At 38.2% G+C, this 25,068-nt stretch overlaps 1 protein-coding gene and 1 pseudogene across 1 annotated transcript in view; both read left to right on the forward strand.

Moving 5' to 3' along the window:
- The first annotated feature begins 3,543 nt into the window (after window positions 1–3,543).
- On the forward strand, window positions 3,544–5,733 carry LOC149191889 (pentatricopeptide repeat-containing protein At4g14050, mitochondrial pseudogene; annotated as a pseudogene).
- A 4,468-nt stretch (window positions 5,734–10,201) lies between these two features.
- Window positions 10,202–25,068, forward strand: part of LOC149191890 (protein BRICK 1-like) — a 29,137-nt gene continuing 14,270 nt past the window's right edge. The window contains exon 1 of the mRNA XM_089406277.1: window positions 10,202–10,334. Coding sequence (XP_089262403.1) covers window positions 10,202–10,334 — 133 coding nt within the window. The remainder of the gene's footprint in view (window positions 10,335–25,068) is intronic.

Here is a 25,068-nt window from a genome sequence, read left to right on the forward strand (position 1 = left end):
TTAACATGTTCTCATAACTTTCTCTGATGTCTTTGAATGCATCACATTCCAAAATGAAATGTTTTTCCGATTCCACAGCCCCAGGCGTGCAAAATGTACACACCTGTTCTTCCCAAGCTTCTTTAGGCATTTTCCACTGTCTTCTTTCACACTGAAATTGATGTAAGTTAGTCCTTAATTGAGCAATAAGAACCTTTGCCCTCCATGAAATGCTAGCTCCAATGAACTCTTTTTGTTGCAGATCACACATAGGGTTGAATTCCTCAATGTAGTACTTCTTCTTTCTACCTAACTCTTTTCCCCATACCCTTTTACGAAACTTCTCCATAACAAAATCCCTTAGCTCCTTGCTATTTGTAGGATAGGTATTAAGGTAGATATTCGATTTTTACATCCCTGTGTAGTTTTGTTTCATCCATGTTTTCTTTCTTTCACTCATGCCTTCATTGAAAATAACATTAGGCCATCTAACTACTCTCATTTGCTCAATTCTTTTAAGATATCTTATGAGTCGCACCATAACAATTGCTTCAATGGGAGTTGCCCCTGTTTCACTCAACATTATCTCATAAGGTATTGAACTCTTTATTTTGAACTTGCTCATGATCAAGTGCTTTTAGATTTTCTCATTTTGTTTCCATTTTGAAACAAAGGTGCTGTTAGCCCACAATTCACACTCATATAGCATCACTGGGCAAACTAAGCGTCCAAAAAATACTTTAACTATTTTCCAATCCCATAACTCTACTAAAAATTAACTAATAATCATAACTCCTCATCAAACCAAAAAATATACATAGTAATGTTTAGAACTTCGCATGGCAGGGTTTGTCGTAGCAATTGGGATTCACTGAATCAAAGTCTTTGAGGCTCCGACGATAAGGAATATACTCTCTCTCACTCTACGGTATAAATGGTCATAGATTTCAAGTTTGACGTTACACTCATGTAATGCAGGCTGCTTTCTGGCTTATGTATTTTATTGATTTGTCTTACTTTCTTGGCTGAGTACTTGTTTCCACGTATATAATCCTCCAAGAGTAGGTTACATGGGCAAGGCCATTACTTCCCCATTAAAAATCGTGGATTTCAAAATGCCTAAACCTAGACATAACATAATTAATATCATATAAAAAATAACATAGTTAATATCATATCAAAAAATAAAATAAAAACTTAGCTAATTATTTTTATAATTAAGGAGACGGGTTGTTGTAGACGTAACATAATTAACATTCTATCAAAAATAAAATAGAAACTTAGCTAATCATGTTTATCATTGAAGGAGACAAGTTGTGGGCGCGTCTATCTAGGTAAACCAATTTCCCTTCCCCTATTGAAGCATGCATGTTTATTAGAACATGTCTAGAATGTGAATATGTCTAAAATATGATTGATCCGATCCGAGTGGAGTAAAATATGATTTATCCGAGTGGCAATTGGTAGTTATTTATTTTTTCTATCCAATCATCACAATAAATAATGGCTTTTCATTATTGATGGTTTTTAAACGTATGGTTTTGGTAAACCATAGTATTCACCCATGATATTTTAAACGTGGAAGAAAAAAAAATTAATTGTATAATTAGATTTTATCATATATAATTATTCCTTAGTTTTAACCACAATGATTTATGTTATTCATTTTTGGTTTTTGTAGCTCATGATATTGGACATATGACAAAAGTGCATGACTCTAAGTGAAAAGACATTGTAAATAATATAATTATAGGTCTTCATTATTAGAAAAACATGAAAGTTTTTCTCGTCATGTAGTTGATGATATTTTTTCCATTTAAAAATAATTAAACTCTTTCCATATGACTTTACATCATTTCTATTCACTTGTGACATTTTTTATTATTATCAATATTTTGTCTCATTCCTCAATCATGTCCAACTACTTAAGCCTTTACAAGGTCATCCTCGACGACCTCAATAGCCTACCATGGCAGAAGAAAAGAAAGACAAGGGAAAAAGAGATTCTATTAAGCTATTGCTTGAGAAAGTCCTCATGCAACAAAGGGGTGAGATGATGGATAATTTTGCCTAGATCATTTGACAGATGACAAACACTGACACATTTTCATTAAACGGGAACTTTGGAGGCACCGTGCCCTTCAAGGTATAAGTTAGTTTTGATATTCCTATATTGGAAGGTCAAATAAATGTAGTTGCTATAAGAAAATGGTTAAATCTACTAAAATGGTATTTTTTGGTCCACAATTTTTTTGATAGAGAAAGTATTACATTTCCACACCTTAAAGTCATCCCCCATGTTAAGGATTGGTGGGAGGCTTATCGTGAGCAAAGGGCCACATAGGAATCCACAATGTTTGCAATCACACCCACTTATGGCTCTTTCAAGGATGCTATGAAGGAACAATATTACCCTGTTTGAAGCTATGAAGGCCAATACATGAGATGGACCACATTTTGGTAGAAGAGGGACCAAACAGTTCCAAAGTTCACAAATATCTTCCACACCTTGTGCACTAAGGTATGTATCAAAGACTTCGAGTGACATCTGGTGGTCAAGTACTGCGACGGTCTGCATAGATACATCTAGACAACAATGGAGTTTCTAAAGATCTCTTCACTAGGTGTATTGTATTGATACGCTGTCAAAATCGAGTAGAAATTTAGATAGAAGAAGTAAGAGTTTGGATTTGTGAATTCCTCATAGCAGAAGCAGGACAGAGGTAGCTCAAAATGACAAAACAAATAATAGAGCCAAGATGGACCACTCCAAGACAACCTATCTAAACCACAAACAAAGAAAGGCAAAACAAAAAAAGTAATGGGAAGAGCCCAAAAAAAGGTAATGGGAAGAAACATAATAAACCCTATTCACTTCGAACAAATGATTAGTGAACATTGTATTCACATAAACTGTAACGGGGGATTTTGATGGATAGTTTGTAGAGAGCTAAGAAAAATTCCGAGTATTTACCAAAATTGTTAACCTATTGCAAACTTTGCAATTTTATTTCTAGCCAGCGACATGTTTACACGTGGGGACTTTTTATCACACGATAGAGAATTAATCTGAGTGATATTATTTTCAATACATAAAGAGATACCCACCAAAACTCTATTTCTAAAATAAACAGACCACCTATTCAGCCTAAGGAATGGATTCATTAAGCGTTATTAACCCATCTTTTATTTTAATATTTTAGTGTTACTGTTAACTGAATTTTTTAGTGATTTTAATTTGAAACAAATACACCATATGTACATTTTCAACCCTATCCTTCCTCGCACATCCTGAATGACAAGCTGGCTGTGAATATATTGTTCTGATCTCTTCTCGGTTCAATTTTTGTTTTGTTTCCGGACACTAAAGAAACCAATTTTGTTCCACGGTTTGCTGTCTTACGCATATGACCTGACTTGGACTTTGCGGTAGGGAGCATTTGTCGCCACAGCTTTATATGATGCTGCTATATGCTTGGATTAGGTAGCATCATCACATGGCAGAGCACGCTCGTTCGCTCTTATATGTAACCTGAATCCTGTTGGAGTGGATGAATAAATCGAATGATTGACCTGCAGGTTTCTAGAGCAGTTATTTACGTTCCTCTTCCTTTAAGATCTCGTAGCATTGCTGATGCTGCTGTTGTTATTCATACAAATACAGGGAAAGAAGATATCATTACCCTGTGCAAAGAAGGACGCCTCAGAGAGGCCGTGGACATTATTTTGTATAATCATCTTTCAAATTCGGCAGCTTATGGCACTCTCTTACAAGCATGTGCCAAGGCAAAAGCTTTAGCACAAGGCAAACAGGTCCATTCGCATATACTTAAAACAGGAATTAATGGAACAACCTTCATTGAAAACCATCTCGTCAACTTCTATGCCAAGTGTAGAACTGTGGGAGATGCACGCAAAGCTTTTGACAAAATGCCCATGAGAAATATATTTTCATGGAATAACATGATTGCAGGTTATGTTGGTTGCGGGGACATGGACAATGCAGGGCAGCTTTTTAGTGAGATGGCCGAGCGAAATACGGTGTCATGGACTACTATGATTTCAGGATATGCCAAATGGGGAAGTGCAGAGGATGCACGCCAGCTGTTTGACAGAATGCCTGTAAGGAATTTCATTTCATGGACTGCAATGATCTCGGCATATGCACAGCAAAGGCAGTGGAAGCGGGCATTTGAAATTTATTGTGAAATGCAGCGAGCAGGCATGAAGTCGGACCAGTTCACGTTCGGAAGTATTCTTAGTGCGTGTGCCAGCATAGAAGCTCTGGAAGAGGGTAAACAAGTCCACACTGGCATAATAAAAAGTGGATTAGAGTCAGATGTTTTTGTGGGGAGTGCCCTTGTTGACATGTATGCTAAATGCAGGGGTATGGATCATGCGCATAAGGTGTTTGATAAATTGTCTACACAAGATGTATATATATGGACAGCGTTAATTGCAGGATACACAAGATGCGGGAGAATGGAATTTGCACGCCAACTTTTTGATAAAATTCCAGAGAAGAATGTGGTCCCTTGGAATACAATGATATCAGGATATATTCAATATGGATTTGCTGAAGAGGGTCTTAGACTCTTTTCCCAAATGCAACAAGGAGGAATGAAACAGGACAGTTACACATACTCAAGTGTTCTGAGTGCATGTGCTAATCTAGCTGCTCTGGGTTATGGCAAGCATATCCATTCCCACATTATCAAAAATGGATTTGAGTCACATATGTCTGTAAACAATGCCCTTGTTACAATGTATTCCAAATGTGGTACTATAGATAACGCCTACCAAATATTCAATAAAATGGCTGACAGAAATGCAATCACATTCAATGCAATGATTATAGGATATGCCCAGCATGGGTGTGGCAAAGAAGTTCTGCAGTTGTTAGAACAAATGCTAGAGGCAGGCATGAATCCTGATCACATCACCTTCATTGGTGTTCTCTCAGCATGTAGCCATGCAGGCTTAGTGGATGAAGGCTTCCTCTATTTTGATGCAATGAGTCAAGATCATGGCATCACACCAACGATGGATCATTACGCTTGCATGATTGACCTTCTTGGACGAGCAGGACGATTCAATAAGGCTGAGGATTTCATGAACTGCATGCCATTTGAACCTGATGCTAAAGTGTGGGGTGCATTACTAGGTGCCTGCAGTATGCATGGCAATATAGCTCTAGGAAAACGGGCGGCAGAATACCTGATACAGTTTGAACCACAGAATGATGCAACTTATATTCTACTTTCAAACATTTATGCTTCTGCTGGTATGTGGGATGATGTAGCAATGGTTAGAAAAACAATGGAGGACACTGGCCTCAAGAAAAAAGTAGCATACAGTTGGATTGAGATAAAAAATAGAGTACATACATTTATGGTAAAAGACAAATCCCACCTGCAAACTGCAGAGATATATGCAACATTGGAGGGACTGGACAAGCATATGAAGGAGAAAGGGTATTTTCCTGACACAAAACTCGTGCTGCATGATGTGTCAGTGGAGGATAAGGAACAAATTCTTTGCCATCACAGTGAGAAGTTGGCTATTGCTTTTGGACTGATCAGCACCCCTTCAGGGACACTTATCCGTATCATGAAGAACCTTCGAATGTGCAGTGACTGCCACATTGCCACCAAATTCATTTGCAAGATTGTGGGGCGAAAAATTATTGTTAGGGATGCAAACCGCTTCCATCACTTCAAGGATGGATTGTGTTCTTGTGGTGATTATTGGTGAGGATTTGCTACCTTTGGCTTGCATCCTTATGCAGGCGTCAGGAGCTTGATGTACTGCACACGGATTGAGAAATGCTTTGTGGTTCTGCCTTTTCTATTGGGGTTCAATCTCTGAAATCTGTTCTTGAAAACTCCAGTAACAGTCCTTTTCAATACTTAGACATTGCAAATTTGAATGGGTGATTCAAGTCCCATGGTTTTCTATTCTCCAACACGGCAACTTAAATATTATAGTTTCACCTGGCTTCCTCTAACCTTAAGGATCTGCACAACACCAATGATTTAGTTTTCAGATTGCAACATCCTGAAATTATATCGGTGTTTATTGGATTAGTTCGGAATCTAGAATGGCACAGGTCTGTTCACTCAGAGGTTGTTAAATTCAAGTGTGTGCAGAGGATTGTTACTGATAGAATTGTATTTATCTCAAATTTTATTAATTTTTCTGTGTTGAGGTTAGTTACAGCCAGCCTTCAAAGCATTAGTTGATGGACAATGGTGGGTTACTAAAAGTTTGTATTGGATGTCTACTACACATAGAGGTTTTGAGTGCGTAGACAGGATGAGAGCCTGTTTCTATCACCAGTATGATCTCTTCAAAAGGCAATTTACACATATTGATGGTTCTTCGTTGTTTTACAGCTTCTTTAAACTTTGTTATGTTTGCAGTCTCTAAAACCGTGACAAATTGTTTCTAAAGTTGCAGAAAACTGACAGATTCCATCAGTCTAGTGTGTTTAGCTATCCCTAATCTTGAGAGGAGCCTTTGGTGAAATGGCTGCCACGAGAAGAACTTTAATTTGTCTGACTGTCAACAGTTTTGGCCTCCTAGTCCCATTGAGAAATTTTCTCATAATTTGGTTGGCCATCTTTTCTCTCAAAAGCTGTAATTCTGGTCTCAATATCTGATTTCGGTAAAAGAGCTTTGTATGCTTTCACAACTAGAACCTGTTTAGATGGCTTTGTTAGAACTCTAGTTCTATTCAAGCAGTAAAATATCTGCAGCTAAGTATGTGGTTGAGATCTTTCTTCTGGATTGTGAAAGGCAGTGGTAAAGGTTCAACTCTGGTAGCCTGGGAAGTCTGTGTTCATCTGAAAAGACATAAAGGGGTATATTCATGCTAGGTACCAAGCATATTCATTCTAGATACCAAAAATTGTCTGGCACTCACGGTGAAATAGATACTCTGGTTTTGGTTATACTCTACTCTTTATTGAAAGTAGTAGCGAAGAAGTTCTTCTTGACTTGTGCCTTAGTCAAGAAAGACTTCGATCAGTCCTTCTTTAGCATGCATGAGTTCAAGGACGCGTTCATGGAGCAGTTAACTCATGCGCAGAAATTGGAGGCTCAGTTTTGTGGTTCTCCAAGTGCGAGTTCTAATTTAGAACAGGACGAGTTGGATCCTGTTGGAGAGCTTCAGTTTCGATTGAAGCAAGGATGTGTTACACGAGCAGTTAACTCAGTTAACAAGTCAAACTTCACTTGTTATAAATTTGCACTTGCCAGAATTAGCGTGATCGATTTGCTTAAAAGGAGGACGTAGGGACAGGTTGTATCATTATTGTTTACATGAGATCGTGTGAGCAGAGCTTCTTGCTAGGAGAGCGTATCAAGAAGGAGCCTGTACGCAATTTTGAGAGAGAGAATTCCTTGCAGGTTTGCTCTAGGATCTAGGAGTAAATTACTAAAGTATAGGGGTCTATTCTGCGCTAGGAAATAGGGTAGAGACTGCGTAAGCAAGGAGGAACTGGATTAGGTGTGTTTGCAGGGAATTTCATGCTAAGTTGGTAGTCGTGAGAACAAGTTTGTTCTCTAGTGAAACAATACTGCCTTGTAAAAGAAATGTGATTGCTCAAAATTATCTCAATAAAATCTACAGCAAGGAGAAGGTTTTCCCAGTTAGGTTCCCTAGAAAAATTATTGTGTTGAATCTGTGTGATTGTTTCTTTATCTCTGTGTTTAATTCTGCTGCTTTTTAGTGTTGAGAAATTTTATGTCTTGGTGAAAATAATTAGTTCCAGATTGTTCATCATAGCAGTTGCCGAATTTCAAGGAAATTCAACATGAAATTTTCTATGAAATTCTGCAACTACTTATATGATTCTCTGAAAACTGAACCAGTTTACTTTTCACCAAGATACATAATTTCTTAACAACTTATAAGCAACAGAATAGACACATAGATAAAAACACAATCACACAATAATTTTCTTGGGAAACCCAACTGGGAAAACCCTCTTCTCTTTGCAGAATTTTTTTGAAAGAGATTGAGCATATGAATTTCTTACAAGGCAATATTGTTTCACTCGAGAACACACTTGTTCTCACTACTTGGACTAAGCTTGAAACTACTTGCTATCCTCTCGACCTAGCTCCTACTTCCTTGTGTTGAGAAACTAAGAAGCTTGTAGATTAGGGTTGATTTCTCTTTAACTTGATAATTACTTGTGAATGTTGGCTTTTTATTAAATTTATATTCTTCTTCATCAAACAATTACCAAAATGTACAAACCATGAAGATCACAAGAGATAAAGAACACAAGATATTAGGCTCCAAGCCAGGGAAAAACCCCACAAGTGGGAGAACCCAAGAAAATCCTCTTCTTATAGAATCAGATCAAAGTGAGATATCCAATACCCAAGACCAAGACTCAAAATTGCCACCAAAACTCCAAGTCCAACCCTCTTCCAAGTCACTTCTACATTCAAAGTCAACCTTGGTTAAACTGCAACCAATCTGGTCAAACTGTTCCATTCCCTGAAACTTCGGGCCTGCAATAGTCACAAAATTCTTCTTGCACACGTGCTAGATTCTTCTTGTGAAATTCAACTCATTTTCTCCTTTTGTTGGTTCAAAAAATTCCTTCATTCATGTGCTTGATGGATGCCACAAATAGTTCGAATTACCTTCTATATATATTTGTCCAAGAGATCAAATAGGTGGCTCTTGGAGCCCAAGTCGACTTGTTCCCAAGGAGGGCCGACTTGATAGTTTTGGTGGATTTTGACTCAATAAAAAATCTTTTTCTTTTTCTTTACAAAAGTATAAATGGAACTTAAGACTCAATTACATTTCTTTGACTCAATAAATTTTCATTTTGATTCAATAAACCCTATACGCATGAAGAACATCCTTTGATTAATAATAATAATAATAACAATACATTTCTTTTTCTTCCGTTTGATTTTACATGAAATACATATTGATACAAGTACAATGATAATTATGAAGATCGAACCTAATTACATTTCCAACACTCCCTCTTAACTAGGGAGATATTCATAATGGCACAATAGGATACCAGGATACTCTCAAACTAAAATATTCTCATAGGAAGAGTTCAGGTTGATAAGCATCATCATTATCATAACCAACATTGTCAAACATAGCAAGGCCTTTCCTGACAAGCTCTATCTCTCCACTAGATCAGAGCTCAATGTTGGGAGGCATAAATTTGGACATCACCACTGCCTCTCTCCAGGGACATACCCTATTTGGATGTTCACCAGGGATGCCCTCACGTGTTTGTTCTTATCTTGGATACCCTCTCCTCAAAGAGTATTGGTCCTTAGGACCATAGAAAATTTTAGGGGCACATCTTAGCCCATGGGCGAAATTTAATGAGTTCTATATTTTGGAGGGGCGATTTTTTTTGTTTTTTTGTTTTTTTAATATTAGACCCCTTTTCTATAGTTCGCCCAAAAATTATTTCAAAAATAAATAAATACAATATTTTAGCCACCAATATTATGAAAATAAGAGAGATAAAAGTAGATTTCACCTCCCCAAATTTCATTTCAACCACCCGATTCACCAGGTTTTCAGGTGGGATTGCTCCCAATTGCCCCCAATTTCCAGCAACTACCTTTCAAGCTCTCGATTCGACTTGAAAATATGTTTGCAGGTGGGATTTCTCCCAATTGCCTTTGATTTCTAGCGACGACACTAGTGAGGGGCTATCTCTACCATCGATGTTTAAGAAAAACAACAAAATATCGCTTGTCATTGAATAGGATATAGAAACCCTTTTCCCAGGTATGAATAGGACAACATACTTCAACCCATAAGTGACAACAACAGAGACACAGAGAGAGACACTACAAGCAAAGCCAGGCATCGGAAAAACAAGACAACAAGTTAGTGTGAAGTTCATGAGAGAGAAGAGAATAGAGCGGTTCACTTTTGGTTGTGCAAGAAGTTGCTTAGCCAGGAACAATAGGTAGGAAGGACCTTGATTACGGGCCCTGTTATTTTCTTCTAATGACGTATAGTTTACAAGCTCAATACTAGGAGCATTACCAAATTTCATTTCAAGCTCTCGGTTCACCTTAAAAATATGTTTTCAGGTGGGATTGCTCTCAATCGCCCCCGATTTTTAGCGACAACACTGGTGAGGGGCTATCTCTACCATCAGTGTTAAGAAAAGCAGCAGAATGGCAAAAACTAGGGGCATTACCAACGTAGTGAATGGAAGAAACTGGTGGCATTACCAATGCAGTGAATGTGGGCATAACAGTACAACCAGATTGGGATAACCAAGAGTTCTCCTCTTCCTTGGCTCTCAATGTTTGTCGTCTTTTCAAATTTCTGCTACAGTTTGGTATGTGGCTTTTTATTGTTATCTCACTTTTTTGGCTCTGAAAATTTGGGGATTTTTTTTATTCTGCATCTGGCTTAGAATGGATCTAGGTTTCATATGGGTTTCTATTATTATCTCACTTTTTTAGCTCTGAAAATTTGGGGATTTTTTTTGTTCTGCATTTGGCTTAGAATGGATTTGGGTTTCATATGTTTAGTATTAAATGTACTAATAACTTTTATCTATGAAGACAATTATGCAATGGATCTATAGAAATCCTGTGTACTCTAAATACAAAAACCTATATTTTCCAATGAAAGGGAATACTTTTAAACAGTCCCATCTTTGTCTTAGTTTATATATGACAACTTTCTATGATGATCTCCAATATGGTCTTCCAGCTCTTAGTTTCAAGAACTAACACATACCCATCTAGACCTCCCTTTTATGCACCTCAAGGCTGTGGAGTTCTTGATTACAGATCTCCTGAATTTCAATATATGATATATTGCTCATTTTGTGAACTCAGATGTGCATTATGTAGCTAGAAAGTGCGAAACCTCGATATGTATATCACACGATGGTTTAGATGGGTTTGTATTAGTGTTTTTATTCAATTCACTCAAATCATCATCTAGATTCACTAAAGCATTTCACATACAAACACATAATGTGTTGATATATCCCCTTATTAAGTTTAGGTATGTTCTATGCTTAGAGCAATTTATTTCAATTTTCACAGTTAGCTCAATATCTTTTCCAGATTAGCAATCACATTAGCGTTAAAGTAAACTGCAGATAGAACATAAACATAAATCGCAAAAGTCAAGCCAAGACAAGAGGACACAAGATGTGGCGCTAGCCAGGGAAAAACCCCAATGTGGGGAAACCCTTAATCAATTCTTCTTATATGTTCTTCAAGAGAGATAGTACATTTACAACAGAAGTCAACACTTTGACTTATCTAGATAAGAGCATAGATCATCTCTAAGAAGATGATACATGAGATCAGTTGAAGACATGTTGCTTCAATTGATTCTCCAAGGTGACTCCTTCACCTATCATTGTGCTGCATTTCGTCATCATGCTGCACCTTACTGTGTTGCACCATGTTGCACCCATCGTCACAATGTTGCATCTCCTCATGCCTCAACAATCATGACTGTACCATCTACTTATTGCACCAAGCATCATTGCTATCCCAAGTACTATTGCTGTACCTCGCTGCACCTTGCTGTTTTTGCTATCCCATTGTGCCAGTACTACACAATGTCATTGTTGTCCCATCATAGTTCCGTCCCAACATGCTGTTGTCCCAACATAGTTCTGTCCCAACATGCTGTTGTCCCATCATTGTTCAGAAGCTAATCATGTTGGCACACAACTGTCCCAATTGGTATGCTGAACCGTGTTGACACACAACTATCCTAAGTGGTATGTTGAACCATGTTGACACACAACATGTCTCATGTGCTTGCAGCACCATGCTTGCCATGCTTGCCTTAGCATTCCTTTGTTGTCCCATTTACTATACAACTGTCCCTTGCCACTGCTGCCTAGATATATAGGTGTAGTTGTTGTCCCTAACAATCATGCTATACCTTGTTGTTGTCCCCTTAGCCTTGCCATACCTGCTACTGTCCCATGTGTCTTAGCAGCACCATGTAGCCCAGTTGTCCCATTTATTATCATTGTTGTCCTGGGCATGTTTGAGTCCTCAAACTCTCATGCTGTCCCTGTTTTGAGGGTCACATACAACCCACCTTTTCATCCGTATAAGGCCTACATCTAGGGCACCGTAGGTTAGTGTTAGGGCTGCCTTTTAGACAGTTTAGGGTTGCCCTTTAGACAACGTTTAGGACTGCTCTTTAGACAACGTTTAGGGCTTCTCTTATACTGCGTCTAGGGCTGCTTCTTGACAATGTTTAGGGCCTCTCTTAGACTGCGTCTAGGGTTTCCTTTTGACAACCTTTAGGGCCTCTCTTAGACTGCATCTAGGGTTGCCTTTTGACAACGTTTAGGGATGCTCTTAGACTGCATTTAGGGCCTCTCTTTGCTATGATAAGCTTCCTCCAAGACTACGGCTAGGGCACGCTTCCTTGACATCATTATTGACTTCTTCTATGACAGCGTCTAGGGCTAGGGCATCTCCTCTAGGGCAACTCCCTTAGTCTTCTTTCCTCCAATGTCTAGGGCTTCCACTCCTAGATTTCTCTTCCACTAAAACCCAAGACAAGTGGGGAGAAATCAAGATAGAAGTGTGTGTGTGAAATGACTCTCAAGTCATCTCCTTTTATACTAAAACGTTGAGCACATGTGGGGTTTATTTGGTTGCTAGCCGACCTTGATGAATTGTCTTATAACACAAATAAATTCATAACTCCATGAATACTTATCGGAATTGGATGATTTTTGGATCAATCCTACACCTCTCGATGAAAGGGATCTAAGAAAAATATCAGCAGCCATAAATAAGATGACCCACATGGAGTCTGGCCCTAGTTGCCAATTTTAACACTCCCTCTCAACTAGGGAGAACTCCATCCGCTGATCCATCTGTTTGATTGTACTATCTCTTCCATCAGTGCCCTGCACTACTCTGTTCTGCTTGTTATCACTTAAGAATTCTAATGCCAAAATTTCTCATACTAGCTTGATGACAAAGGTCGGTGCTAGTCTAAGTTTGTTTTTTGTTTTTCCTTACAGTTTAAGTCTTAGGGGGTCTTGAGTCAAGTATGCATTCTCCTTCATCACTGGTCATTCTCATTCATCACTGGTCTCATAGCCATGTGTCAGTTTGATTTAAAAATTACTATGTACCACAAAGCCTTTTAGGTGATTTCGTAGCGCATGTAACCATTCTTAAGTGATTTCGCAGCGCATTAATCCTTTTTAGCAGTTTCGCAGCGCAAAAGTCCTTTAGGTGATTTCGCAGCGCGATACGTTTTAGGTGATTTCACAGCGCATAATTCAAAATTTACACTGACCGCGCTGCGAAATCGGAGATTCGTGCATTCCGCAGCGAATCTTTCCCAACTGTCAAATCTGTCAAGTTAATCTATGGCTGTGTCATTCATTGTCAGTTTATGCACTCCACATATCATGTCCAACCGCTTATCTCCATTATTACAACCACTAGGTACGTTGGTACACACGGAATACAAGTTCCAAGAAAGGCCAGGTATGCACAGTCTTAATGATGATTGTATGCCTTGCATGAGAAACAAGTCTGCAAGATTTCAATTTGAAAATATTGTTATCAAGCGAGGCAGTAACCAAGCGAGGCAGCTATCAAGCGAGGCAGCCATTCAAGCAAGGCAGAGATTGGAGTTTGAGCAGCACTAGCATTTCCAACCTCCATTACACTGAATCTTCATGGAGGGATCGGCAGAAAGGAAAGATCACAGGTCAGGCAAATGTTTAAGAAACGAGCCTGAAGGTTTAGACATAACCTTGAAGAACAGAGAAGTCGAGCATGCATTTAAACAAGCTGGATGTTGGAATTTTTGCAAGAAGCTCCAGGGAGGCCATGCACAAGTTACTAAGGAATTTGCCCTGAATTTCACAGGACTAAACTCAAAGGTTGGTATGCTGGAATTGCAGGTCTCACCAGACATGATATCCACAATTACAGAGATTCCAAGAGGGCAAGAAAATTGGTTCAAGAATTTCAAATTTGACATGAACCCATGCAAAGAATTTCTAAAGCAGGAATTCATTAACTCAGATTTGAGCAAGTCTGTTCCTAGAAGTTATGTCAAAGAATAATATGCCCATTTGCTTACCTGTATACATAAGTACCTGACCTGTGAAGGGAGATATAACAAAGTGTATTCATACCATTTTAAACTTCTATTGCATTTCACAGGGAAAACATCTATTGATCTACCTTTTTACTTATTCCGCAGCTTAAGTAAAATGTGTGACAAGGTGCAACTAAGAAAAGAAGCCTGTGAGACTTCATTGTTCCACCATGGCTTGGTTAAGTTGATTGTTCTGCATGAACTCCAGAGGGTAGGCAGAGACTGGGACACATTCATATTCATGTCTGGTTTCAAGAGCAAGACCGGTCTCAGCCCTCAAGCTGCAAAAGATCTTTCAACAACAACCGGTCCTCAAGCAGAAACAAGAGCCAAGAGGTTTTCAAAGTTAAAGGCAAGGAAACAAGTAAGAGAATCTACCAGGCCACTGACTATTCAGGATACACCCCAGCAGTCCATTAAAGAGAAAACTCAGGTCAAAGAAACTGCACATGAATCAAGCACAGGTGAAGGAATTCAAAGAAGAAGGACTAGGAGCCAGGTGGCTAAAGAAAAAGGTAAGTCAGTGAGTATTGAAGAAAGCCCTATTTCAAAGGGAGACTTAAATGATTTATTGCAAGCAATTGACATTGAAGAGTCCCCACTAGTTCAAGTTGATTTGATACAGTCAGGAAAAGAGAAGGCTAAGAGGGTCAAAGCCTCAAAGAAACTCAAGTTTGATGATCAAGTTGATCAATTTGTTTTTAAGCCCAGGAGACCCATAACGAGGAAGTTCAAACAAGTACAGGAGGTGCCGCCAAGAGCAGATGAAACAAGAGAGGTGACACGACCTCATGAAAGAAAGGATAAAGGCAAAACAGTTGCCACTCAAGAAGAAGGTAATGTGGAAGACTTGAAAAAGAGATTGGGATTGGCCAACTTCGAAATTGCTAGACTGAAAAAGGCTGCCAGAAAATTTGCACTTAAGGAAGCTTATTTTAACCAAATGCAAGCTCGGTGGGAGGACCAAACATTTCAAATTCCTGAAGTGGTTGATTTTAGTGTTCAATTCCGTAGCTGGACTACTCCTGCAATAAAGGAAGCTCAATTTATCAGAAAAGTCAATACAAACCTCAGGTCTGGGATCAAAGTAATGAAGAAACAAATTGAAGACTTAAAGATACAGTTGAGCCAGCGAAAAGAATCTCCATAAAGAAATCTCACTTCAAGTAAGGTTATGTTTCAAAGTTTTGATGGTTTTGCTTGGTATAATCTTTATTGAAGAATCAAACATTCCCATTCAGTTTTGAAAGGTCTTGGAGCTGTTGAAAGAATGCTTAAATAGTAAAAGGCTCAAAATGGCAAAATTTTGGGTTGAAACTGTGATTTTTGAAACAACACAGCAATTTCATAGCGCACTACGAAACTGCTGAAGGTGATGACTAAAGCTCAGCAGTTTCGTAGCGCGCTACGAAACTGCTGAAGCTACACAATCTAATCTCAGTCAACCGGTTTTGAAATATAAGCGGGAATTTTGAAAAGGGAATATCTACAAGGCATACAAGGCATCATCTGAAGCTATCAACATTCAACCAGGTCAAGACAGGTGGAGAAAATATATATTCGAATCCAATTTGAAATTTTTTGTCATAAAGTGAACACATTTACCACAGTTCAAGATATATCAAAACAGCTTGGAAGAAATTTTGCCTTCACACATGAAAAGGGTGGACAACACATCAAGGACGTGGCAATCTGTTCTATTTTGGATAATCAAAGATAAAGGGCATGCTTCTTTGGATTCGAACATTTTGAGGCAAACCAAGACCGATAAACATGGGTAGTTTCCTATGTTTCAGGGCAATGAAAAAGATGTGACGTTGAAGACCAACATGGAGCCTTGAACATCCATCACAACCAAACTAAAAGGGGAACAGATGTCAAAGAACGAGAATGATTCTAATCAAGGCTATTATTAGCAAAACATGGAGTTGGAATCCTACTTGATTTAGATATCTAAAAAGTCTAGTTGAAGTTTGTTACATTAAATAGGCAGTTAAAAGTTAAACAGGTGTCATTAGAAGTAGATTTCAAGTTCCCCTAATGTTTAAGGAGGAATCTCAGTCAGGTCTATAGGAAATGTAATAGGGGTTGGAAGTTTATGTAAAAAGCTCTGTTATTAAGCTTATGTAAAAACTCTATTTCTCTGGTAATACAGTACTGGCTTCTGCTGCTCAAGAATCATAGAGATTTCAATGTATGTGTTCCTGTTGTTGTCTTTTCATGTTGCCTACAACCTTATGAGTATTTGATTACTTAGAAATCACTTGCAGTGTTCTAATTTCCTTCACATACTTGTAAACTGTCCTCTTTGTGTTTAGTGTACTATAACTATATTGAAATTTGAATGCCTTGATTTTATTGCAAAGCCAATTCTACTGTTAATGCTAAAGGACATATGACTCCATAAGCCCAATGGATGCTTGTTAATTTTGATTCCACCACCTTCATTCCTATTTGTTTCACAAAGAGTTAGCCATCTTAATCATAATTGAAAACCTTCAATCCTTTGTGAGAGCCCTCGCAGGCTAAGGAGGCTAAGACTTAGCTAAAAGATTGGTTTGAAACAGTTACTTGAAGTCTTCCTGGTCTGCAGCCTTTTAGGGCTTGATTTTGAGATAACATTTTGGTGCGTCTACCAGGAATCTGAAGATTATTCATTCCCGAAAGCAAGAGACTGAACTTCTGAATGTAGCAGGAGCTCATAAGACTTTTCGAGGCTGCATTCTACCTTGGTGACTCCATACAATTTCAAAGTTTAAAAGGTGGCTTCGAGAGGGAGATATACACGGAGCAATCCTGACCCAGATCCACCTACTCCTGTGGACAATCCAAACACCATTTCAAGGAGCAAACAAAGATTTACTGAAACACCAAGTACTCCATCTTTTTCAAAATCTTTGCTCTCTGAATTTTCAAGGAGTCCTGAGGATAAAATTGTTGATGATAAAATTCATGAGGTGTTGTTGAGGTCTGAGAATGAAGAAGAAATTATTGGAATTATTTTAGATTTACAAAAAAGAGGTATTGATACTTCATCCTTAGTGTCACAAAAAGATAAGGAGGAATTTTGGGAGGTTGTTACTTCAGAATTATTGTTAGAAGAGGAAGATTTAAATAAACTAAAAGAGCGTGATCCTTTTGAAGTGTTACTCAAATCTAAAACTGGTCTACCCCTTCCAAATTGGAGTACCTTTGTTAGTGGTTTGCAAAGTCCAAATAGTCCTTTTCGTATCAGTACTTTATCCTCTGCCTCTACTAGTCCTAGTGGTTCTCAGACACTAGGAAACCCACCTCATATCAGTTCTGGTTCCACTGTTCATACAATACCTGCCATCACTGCTCCTCCATTCGTTATGGCCGTACCTGCTAGGTATGCTCCACTAGCCCTCCCTATTGTTTTACATGACCTTCCCAGCAAATATGCTGCTAGAATTCCAACAAGGGGTGGAGATGAAGACATTACAGCAGAAGAACATGTAGACAGATTCAATGATTTTGCTGACAGAGAGGAAGTTGATGATGAGGATGTAAAGCTAAGATTGTTTGCTCAAACTTTCATTGGAGAGGTTAGAAAATGGTTTAAAGCTCTTAGCACTGGAAGCATTCATAGTTGCGCAGAGTTTGAAGATAGTTTCCTAAGGAAATGGGGAAATAGAACTAACCCTGTCCAAGCTCTTACTAAATACAACAATCTTAGAAGAGCTCCTGATGAAACTGTCCAAAACTTCTCCAAGAGGTTTAATAAAATATACAATTCCATCCCAGCTCATTTGAAACCTCCTGGGGCCTTGGCACAATTGAGATATGCTGAAGCATTTGATTCTGATTTCTCCTTGTTACTCAGAGAAAGGGATTCTGCTACTCTTGCTGATATGCAAAATGATGCAATTAAAGTGGAAGTAAACATGATTGCTGCTAAGAAATCGAAGATGGAAAAAGCCAAACTAAAATAAGAAGAGAAACCTTCTACATCAGCTCCAGAAGATAAGTTTGAAACGATGATGAAGACCATGGAAAAACTGATGGATCGGTTGGCTCTTGGGAATACCTCTGCTCCCCCAGCATAGTAGGAACCTCAATTTAGGAATCCTCAGTTCAGAAGACCTCAAAATCAGCAAAGGCCAAGAGAGAATAGAAATCAACAGCCAGATCCTCCAGTAAGACCTCCTTTCCAACAAAATTTGGTGGATGAAGAAGATGAACCTGAAATTCCTGAGGAGTCCATCCATTGTCTTGATGAAGAAGTATCAGGGATTTTCTTGACTAAGGAAGAACATGATGAGTCCAGTATGACCAAACCTGGAGAAGAGCCTTCAGACTATTTAAAGGGCTATCAGCATGCTATTTTTGAGATGCAAAAGCAATACAATCTCAGGAATAGAAACGTGCCTATTACAGCAAGCAAAGCACAGCCCAAGAAGGATGCTTCAAAGGCAGTTGAAGATAAGAAGGACAGCTCAAAGGTTGCTGAAGGTAAGAATGATTCTCCACCTGGAAAAAAGGATATTCAAGCTCCATCACCTACTAAAGAAATTGAAAAGACTGTTTCTGTTTTTAACCTTGAGAATGAGATTGCAAAAATCAAGATATCAGTCCCCTTTAGTGAAATCCTCAAGGTAGACAAATACAGAAATAAGATTGTTGAAATGCTCAATTCATAACCAGGAGTAGCTGATATCCTAAATGTACACAAAGATAATCCTATTATTTGCTTGGGTACAAGACTTGAAGATGAACAAAATGAAGAGTTCCCTCCTTTCTACATAAGCATTAGTATTCACGACATGACTTTAAATAATGCTGTGTTAGATTCAGGGGCATCTCATAATCTTATGCCCAAGGTGATCATGGAAAGACTGGGATTAGAGGTAACTAGACCATATAAGGATTTATTTTCCTTTGATGCAAAAAGAGTTCAATGTGTTGGTTTGATTAAAGATGTTGTTTTGGGTCTTACACAAATTCCAACAAAAACAATTGTCATGGACATTGTTGTGGTTGACATTCCACCCAAGTTTAGGATGCTTCTTTCAAGATCGTGGGCAAAAAAAATCAAGGGCACAATGCAGATGAACCTTACCTATGCTACTATCCCTATTTTTGGTGAGCAAAGAAGATTATATCGGGAGACCAGAATGGATTATATGGTAAGCAGCAAGGATAAACCTCAAAACTTTCCCATTTATTCATGTGACACTGGTCTCGGATCAGCCATCCTTTTCAATGAGTTAGCTGAAGAGGAATCAGAGGATAAGTTTTCAGAAAACCAGTGCCAAGGAGATCAACAAAAAGATGAAAATGAGACAGCAGGTTGGTGGTCATTATATTTTGATGGATCAGCAGGAAGAGAGGGGGCAGGAGCTGGAATTTGGATCACAAGTCCTGATAAAGAAAGTAAGTTTCTCTCCTAAAAGTTGAATTTTGATTGCACTAACAATATGGCCGAGTATGAATCTCTGATTTTGGGATTAGAAGCTTTGTTAAAATTGAAAGCTAGAAATATCGTTGTTTGTGGAGATTCTGAATTGGTAATAAAACAAGTGGAAGGTGCTTACCAAACCAAGGATGTAAGGATGAGGGCATATAGAAACTTAGTGTTGGATATGTTGGAAAAGTTTCAGGCTCATACTTTCAGTATCAAAACTAGAGACCAAAACTCTATTGCAGACTCTCTTGCTGTTTCAGCCAGCATTTTTATTATTCCTACACACTCTTATGAAAAATATGAGGTGGAAGTCCGTCACAGACTAGTTATACCAGATAACATCATTAATTGGTAGGTCTTTGAGGATGATCAGCAAGTGAGGAATTTCATTGAGTTAAAGGAAGAATTTCAGAGCACTCAAATGGATCAGCAAAATATGTTTGTGGAATTAAAGGAAAAGCCTGAAGTCTTATAATTAAAAAACAACTTGATTCCAAAAGGTCTCATTCCCCTTGAGAAATTGTTTGATCAAAACGATGTATTCAAAGCACCAAAATTACAAGATGATGAAGAAGAAGTGGAAAGTTGCAATTTAGGAGATTCACTGGTGCCTAAGATGGTCAAAATTTCAAAATTTCTTTCAGCTGATATGAAGACTAAATATGTTGAGATGATGAAAAGGTTCATTGATGTCTTTGCATGGAGCTATGCTGACTTGAAACAATATGATTCCTCAATTATACAACATACCATTCCTATTAAGGAGAATGAAAAGCCTTTTAAGCAGAAGTTAAGAAGAATTAATCCTCTTCTTATGCCATTGATTGAAAAGGAAGTGAAAAAACTCTTTGATGCTAAGATTATTGTTCCAATCAGATTCTCAAATTGGCTTGCTAATTTGGTCCCAGTTAGGAAAAAGAATGGAGAGATCAGGATTTGTATAGACTTCAGAAATCTGAATAAAGCTTCATTGAAAGATAATTATCCTCTTCCCAAGATGGATTTGATTCTGCAAAACATTGTTGGTTCACAAAGGATGTCTATGCTTGATGGTTTCTCAGGGTACAATCAGATTCTTTGTTATGAAACCAGCTCAATAAAAGATAGGAAAGATAGATCAACGCCTTAGAATTCAGCCTCTTCGAGAGGGCAACCTCCTTTACATTACATAAATGAACAATTCTTGGATGATACAAATGACAAAACCTCCTTTCTATATATAAGAGTCTAAGGAGTCACAATATAATCCAGCCGACCTAACAATAATAATATAAAACCACAAAAATAACAATAGAGGGATTCTATGGGGCACATAAATAATAATATGGGGGTAATAGGGGCACAACAATATAAATAAGGGGTATAACTACAATAGTAATGGGGTAATCACTAGTATTATAGGGATCCAACATGCCCCTCTCCTTCAAAAAAGTGTTGTCCTCAACGCTTGAGTAGTTCTTGATACTTCTGCATAAAATTCTCATCCTCCCATGTGGAATCTTCAGCGGATAAGTTCTTCCACTTGATAAGATACTCTGAAATTGATCGATTTCGTAGCTGTCGAGTTCTTGTTTCTATGACTGCTTCCGGTTCCAATATAATTTTTCCTTCCTCGTCAAGTTCTAGCAATATTGTTTGAACTGGGAGCTTGTCACCTATAACCTTCTTTAAACATGAAACATGGAAAACTGGGTGCAATCGAGAAGCTGCAGGAAGCTCCAATTTGTATGCCATAGTACCAATCTTTTCCAACACCTTGTACGGACCATAATACTTTGGTGATAATTTATTATCCTTCTTAGCTTGCTTTAGGGACATTTTCTTATATGGTTGTAGCCGTAGGAATACCCAATCACCTACATCAAAACTTCTTTATTTGCGATGTTGATCTGCCTGTTGTTTCATTCTATTTTGTGCCAACACGAGGTTATCCTTTAAGAGTTGGAGGACTTGTTGTTGATGTTCGATGTGATGTTCCACTGCTTGAACCTTAGAATTTTCTCTTAAATATGATGTGATTGATGGTGGTTGGTACCCATAAAGTGCCATAAATGGGGTCATTTTTGTTGCTGTATGGAAGGAAGTGTTATACCACCATTCAGCCAGAGGCAACCATTTGACCCATTGTGTCTGTTTATCATATACAAAGCAACGAAGATATCCTTCCAAAAATTTGTTTACTATCTCAGTTTGCCCATCAGATTGAGGATGATAAGATGAGCTATGAGCTAACTGAGTACCCAGACAAGAAAATAATTCTGTCCAAAAATTTCCAGTGAAAATGGGATCTCTGTCACTTACAATAATCTTTGGGTTTCCATGTAGCTTTTGAACTGTTTCCATAAATGCAGTAGAAACTATACTGGCTTTAAATGGATGTGATAATGCACAAAAGTGTGCATACTTGGTAAGTCTGTCAACTACCACCATGATGACACTCTTTCCCTCAGACTTGGGTAAACCTATGATAAAATCCATTGAAACCTCCTCCCAACGTTGGCTTGGAATGGATAAAGGTTGTAATAGACCCGGTGTCTTAATTGTTTCAACTTTATTTTGTTGGCAAACCAAACATTCCGCCACAAACTTTTGAATATCTGATTTAAGGCCATCCCAAAAAAATTCCTTCTTAACCCTGTGGTAAGTTTTTAAAAATCCTGAGTGCCCTCCTAAGGGAGAAGTGTGCAATTCCATAAGAATCTTTTGTTTTAGCTGGGAATTCTTACAGAGGTATAAGCAATCTTTGTACCATAACGAATCATTTTGCCAGCTAAATGTATCAGAAGTACTGGAATCTTGTTGTAGCTTTCGAATAAGTGCCCACACTTCTTCGTCATTCTTCCATTCCTCCTTTGCTTCGTTTATCCAATCTGGTTGGATAATAGAAATGGCACACAACAATGCTTCCATATCCTCATCCTTTCTTGAGAGTGCATCTTCCACCACATTTTGCTTCCCTTTTTTGTAGATGATTTCAAAGTCATAACCCAACATCTTTGTGACCCACTTTTGTTGCTCTTCAGAGGATAATCTTTGTTCTAAAAAGTATTTAAGGCTATCATGATCCGTTTTTACCTTGAAGTGTCTTCCCATTAGGTAGGGTCGCCATTTCTTAAGTGCATGGAGTATTGCCAACATTTCCTTCTCATAAATAGCTTTGCTTAAAAACTTTCCCTTGATTGGACGACTTTCAAAAGCAATGGGTCTTTCATCTTGCATTAGAACAGCACCAATTCCATTTCCTGAAGCATCACATTCCACAATAAAGGTTTTTGTGAAGTCCGGTGTAGCTAAGACCGGTGCTTGGCACATTGCCTCTTTAAGATATTTAAAGGCATTTGTTGCTTCCGGAGTCCATGAAAATGAATCTTTCTTCAATAATGTTGTTAGAGGTGCTGCTATTCTCCCATAATTCTTAACGAACTTGCGATAATACCCTGTCAACCCAAGAAATCCTCGCAGATGCTTTATGGATGTGGGGATTTTCCATTCCTTAATGGATTTAATTTTGCTAGGGTCTACCTTAACTCCTTCATGAGATACAATATGACCCAAATATTCCACCTCCTGGACTCCAAAGAAACATTTGGATCTTTTTGCATATAATTGTTTCTCCTCCAATAGTTGTAGCACCTTGTCAACATGTTCAACATGATCCTTCCAAGACTTGCTGTAGATTAGTATATCATCAAAAAATACCAACACAAATTTTCTAAGGAATGGTTTGAAAATTGAATTCATCAAACCTTGAAATGTTGAAGGTGCATTGGTAAGGCCAAAAGGCATGACCAAAAATTCATAATGACCCTCATGAGTTCTAAATGCCGTTTTCGGAATGTCTTCAATCTTCATTCTGATTTGATGATATCCCGAACGAAGATCCAGCTTGGTGAAGTAAATTGATCCATGCAATTCATCCAGTAATTCATCAATGACAGGAATGGGAAACTTATCTTTAATAATGAGCTTGTTGAGCTCCCTATAATCTGGACACATGCGCCATGATCCATCCTTCTTGTGCACCAATACTACTGGAGCTGAGAAAGAACTTTGACTCGGTTGAATTATACCAGCCTCTAGCATTTCTGCAACCATACGTTCAATTTCATTTTTTTGGACATATGGATATCTATACGGCCTGATGTTTGGAGGAACACTTCCTGGAATCAGATGAATAGCATGATCATGATCACGCATAGGTGGGAGACCTTTGGGAGTCTCAAATACCTTGGAATGATTGTCCAGGACCTTTTGGAGATCTGGAGAAATAGATGATTCCAATGTGGAAACATCTAGCGAACATAATTGTGCAATTACACCTCTTTGCTCCTTTTTTAGAAGCTTTGTCATGCCATTAGAGCTGATTATCTTTCCTGGTTTCCCTGCAATACCCCTTAATTCAACTTCCTTCCCTTCCACAGAAAATTTCATGAAAAGTTCTTGAAAATTAAAAGCTATTGTACCCAAGGATTGTAGCCATTGGACTCCCAGTACAACATCAGCACCTCCCATTGGAATGGAAAGCATTGGGCTAGTCAATACATATTCTCCCATGGATAGCTTGATATTATGGCACTTTCCAGAACAATTTATTGTTCCTCCATTTGCAATCATCACTTGACACTCTGGTGCTGGATATAGGAAGCAATTCAATTCTTTTGCTACCCTACAATGATAAAATTGTGGGTGCTTCCTGAATCAATCAACACTATTACCTTTTTCTTCTTGATTTGTCCTTCTACCTTGATGGTTTGAGGAGTGGTAATTCCCGCCAATGCATTACAAGATATGGTCGGATTTATTTGTTCTTCATCTAGGCTTTGTTCCTGGAATATATTCTCTTCTTTTGACCTTTCTTGCTCCTTTTCTTCTTCCTCTTCACAATCTATGTAGAATAATTTCTTCTCAGCACACTTATGACCTTTTGTGTATTTGCTATCAAAATTGTAACAAAGCCCTTTTGCTCTTTTTTCTTCCAATTGTTGTGGTGTCAACCTTGTAGGTTGTGGAAGACTATGGGCAACAACACTTCCGTCTTTATAGTTATGAATGGTATGCTTCCTAGTTGCCATAATTTTGCTTTCCATTTTTCTTGCTAACCTGAATGCCTTTTCTAATGAATCAGGTTCCCAAAGGCACACATCATGTTGGATATTATCCTTTAAAGACCCTATGAACACATCAATCCTATGCTCCTCTGGAATATCTTTTACCCTTATGTTCAATTTTTGGAACTCCTCAATGTGCTCCATTATTGAACCCTTTTGTTTGAGACTTACCAATTGGCTAAAAAAAGTGTTGCTTTTTGTATCCTCATAATGTGCTATCAATTCTTCCGTAAAAATTGCCCAAGTGATAAATTGTTTACGAGAACAAAGCCATTTATACCATACAAACTGATTTGGTTCCAAATATAAACTTTCCATACGTACCTTTTGTGTGTTTTGCACATTATTGAGATCGAAGAATTGCTCCATCTGTAATATCCATGTGGCGGGATCCTTGCCATCAAACTTCCTCATATCGA

Source organism: Pinus tabuliformis, chromosome 2_2, assembly GCF_031772625.1.
Source record: "Pinus tabuliformis cultivar Carrire ecotype Pingquan chromosome 2_2, CPIR1, whole genome shotgun sequence".
Classification (NCBI taxonomy): Eukaryota; Viridiplantae; Streptophyta; class Pinopsida; order Pinales; family Pinaceae; genus Pinus; species Pinus tabuliformis.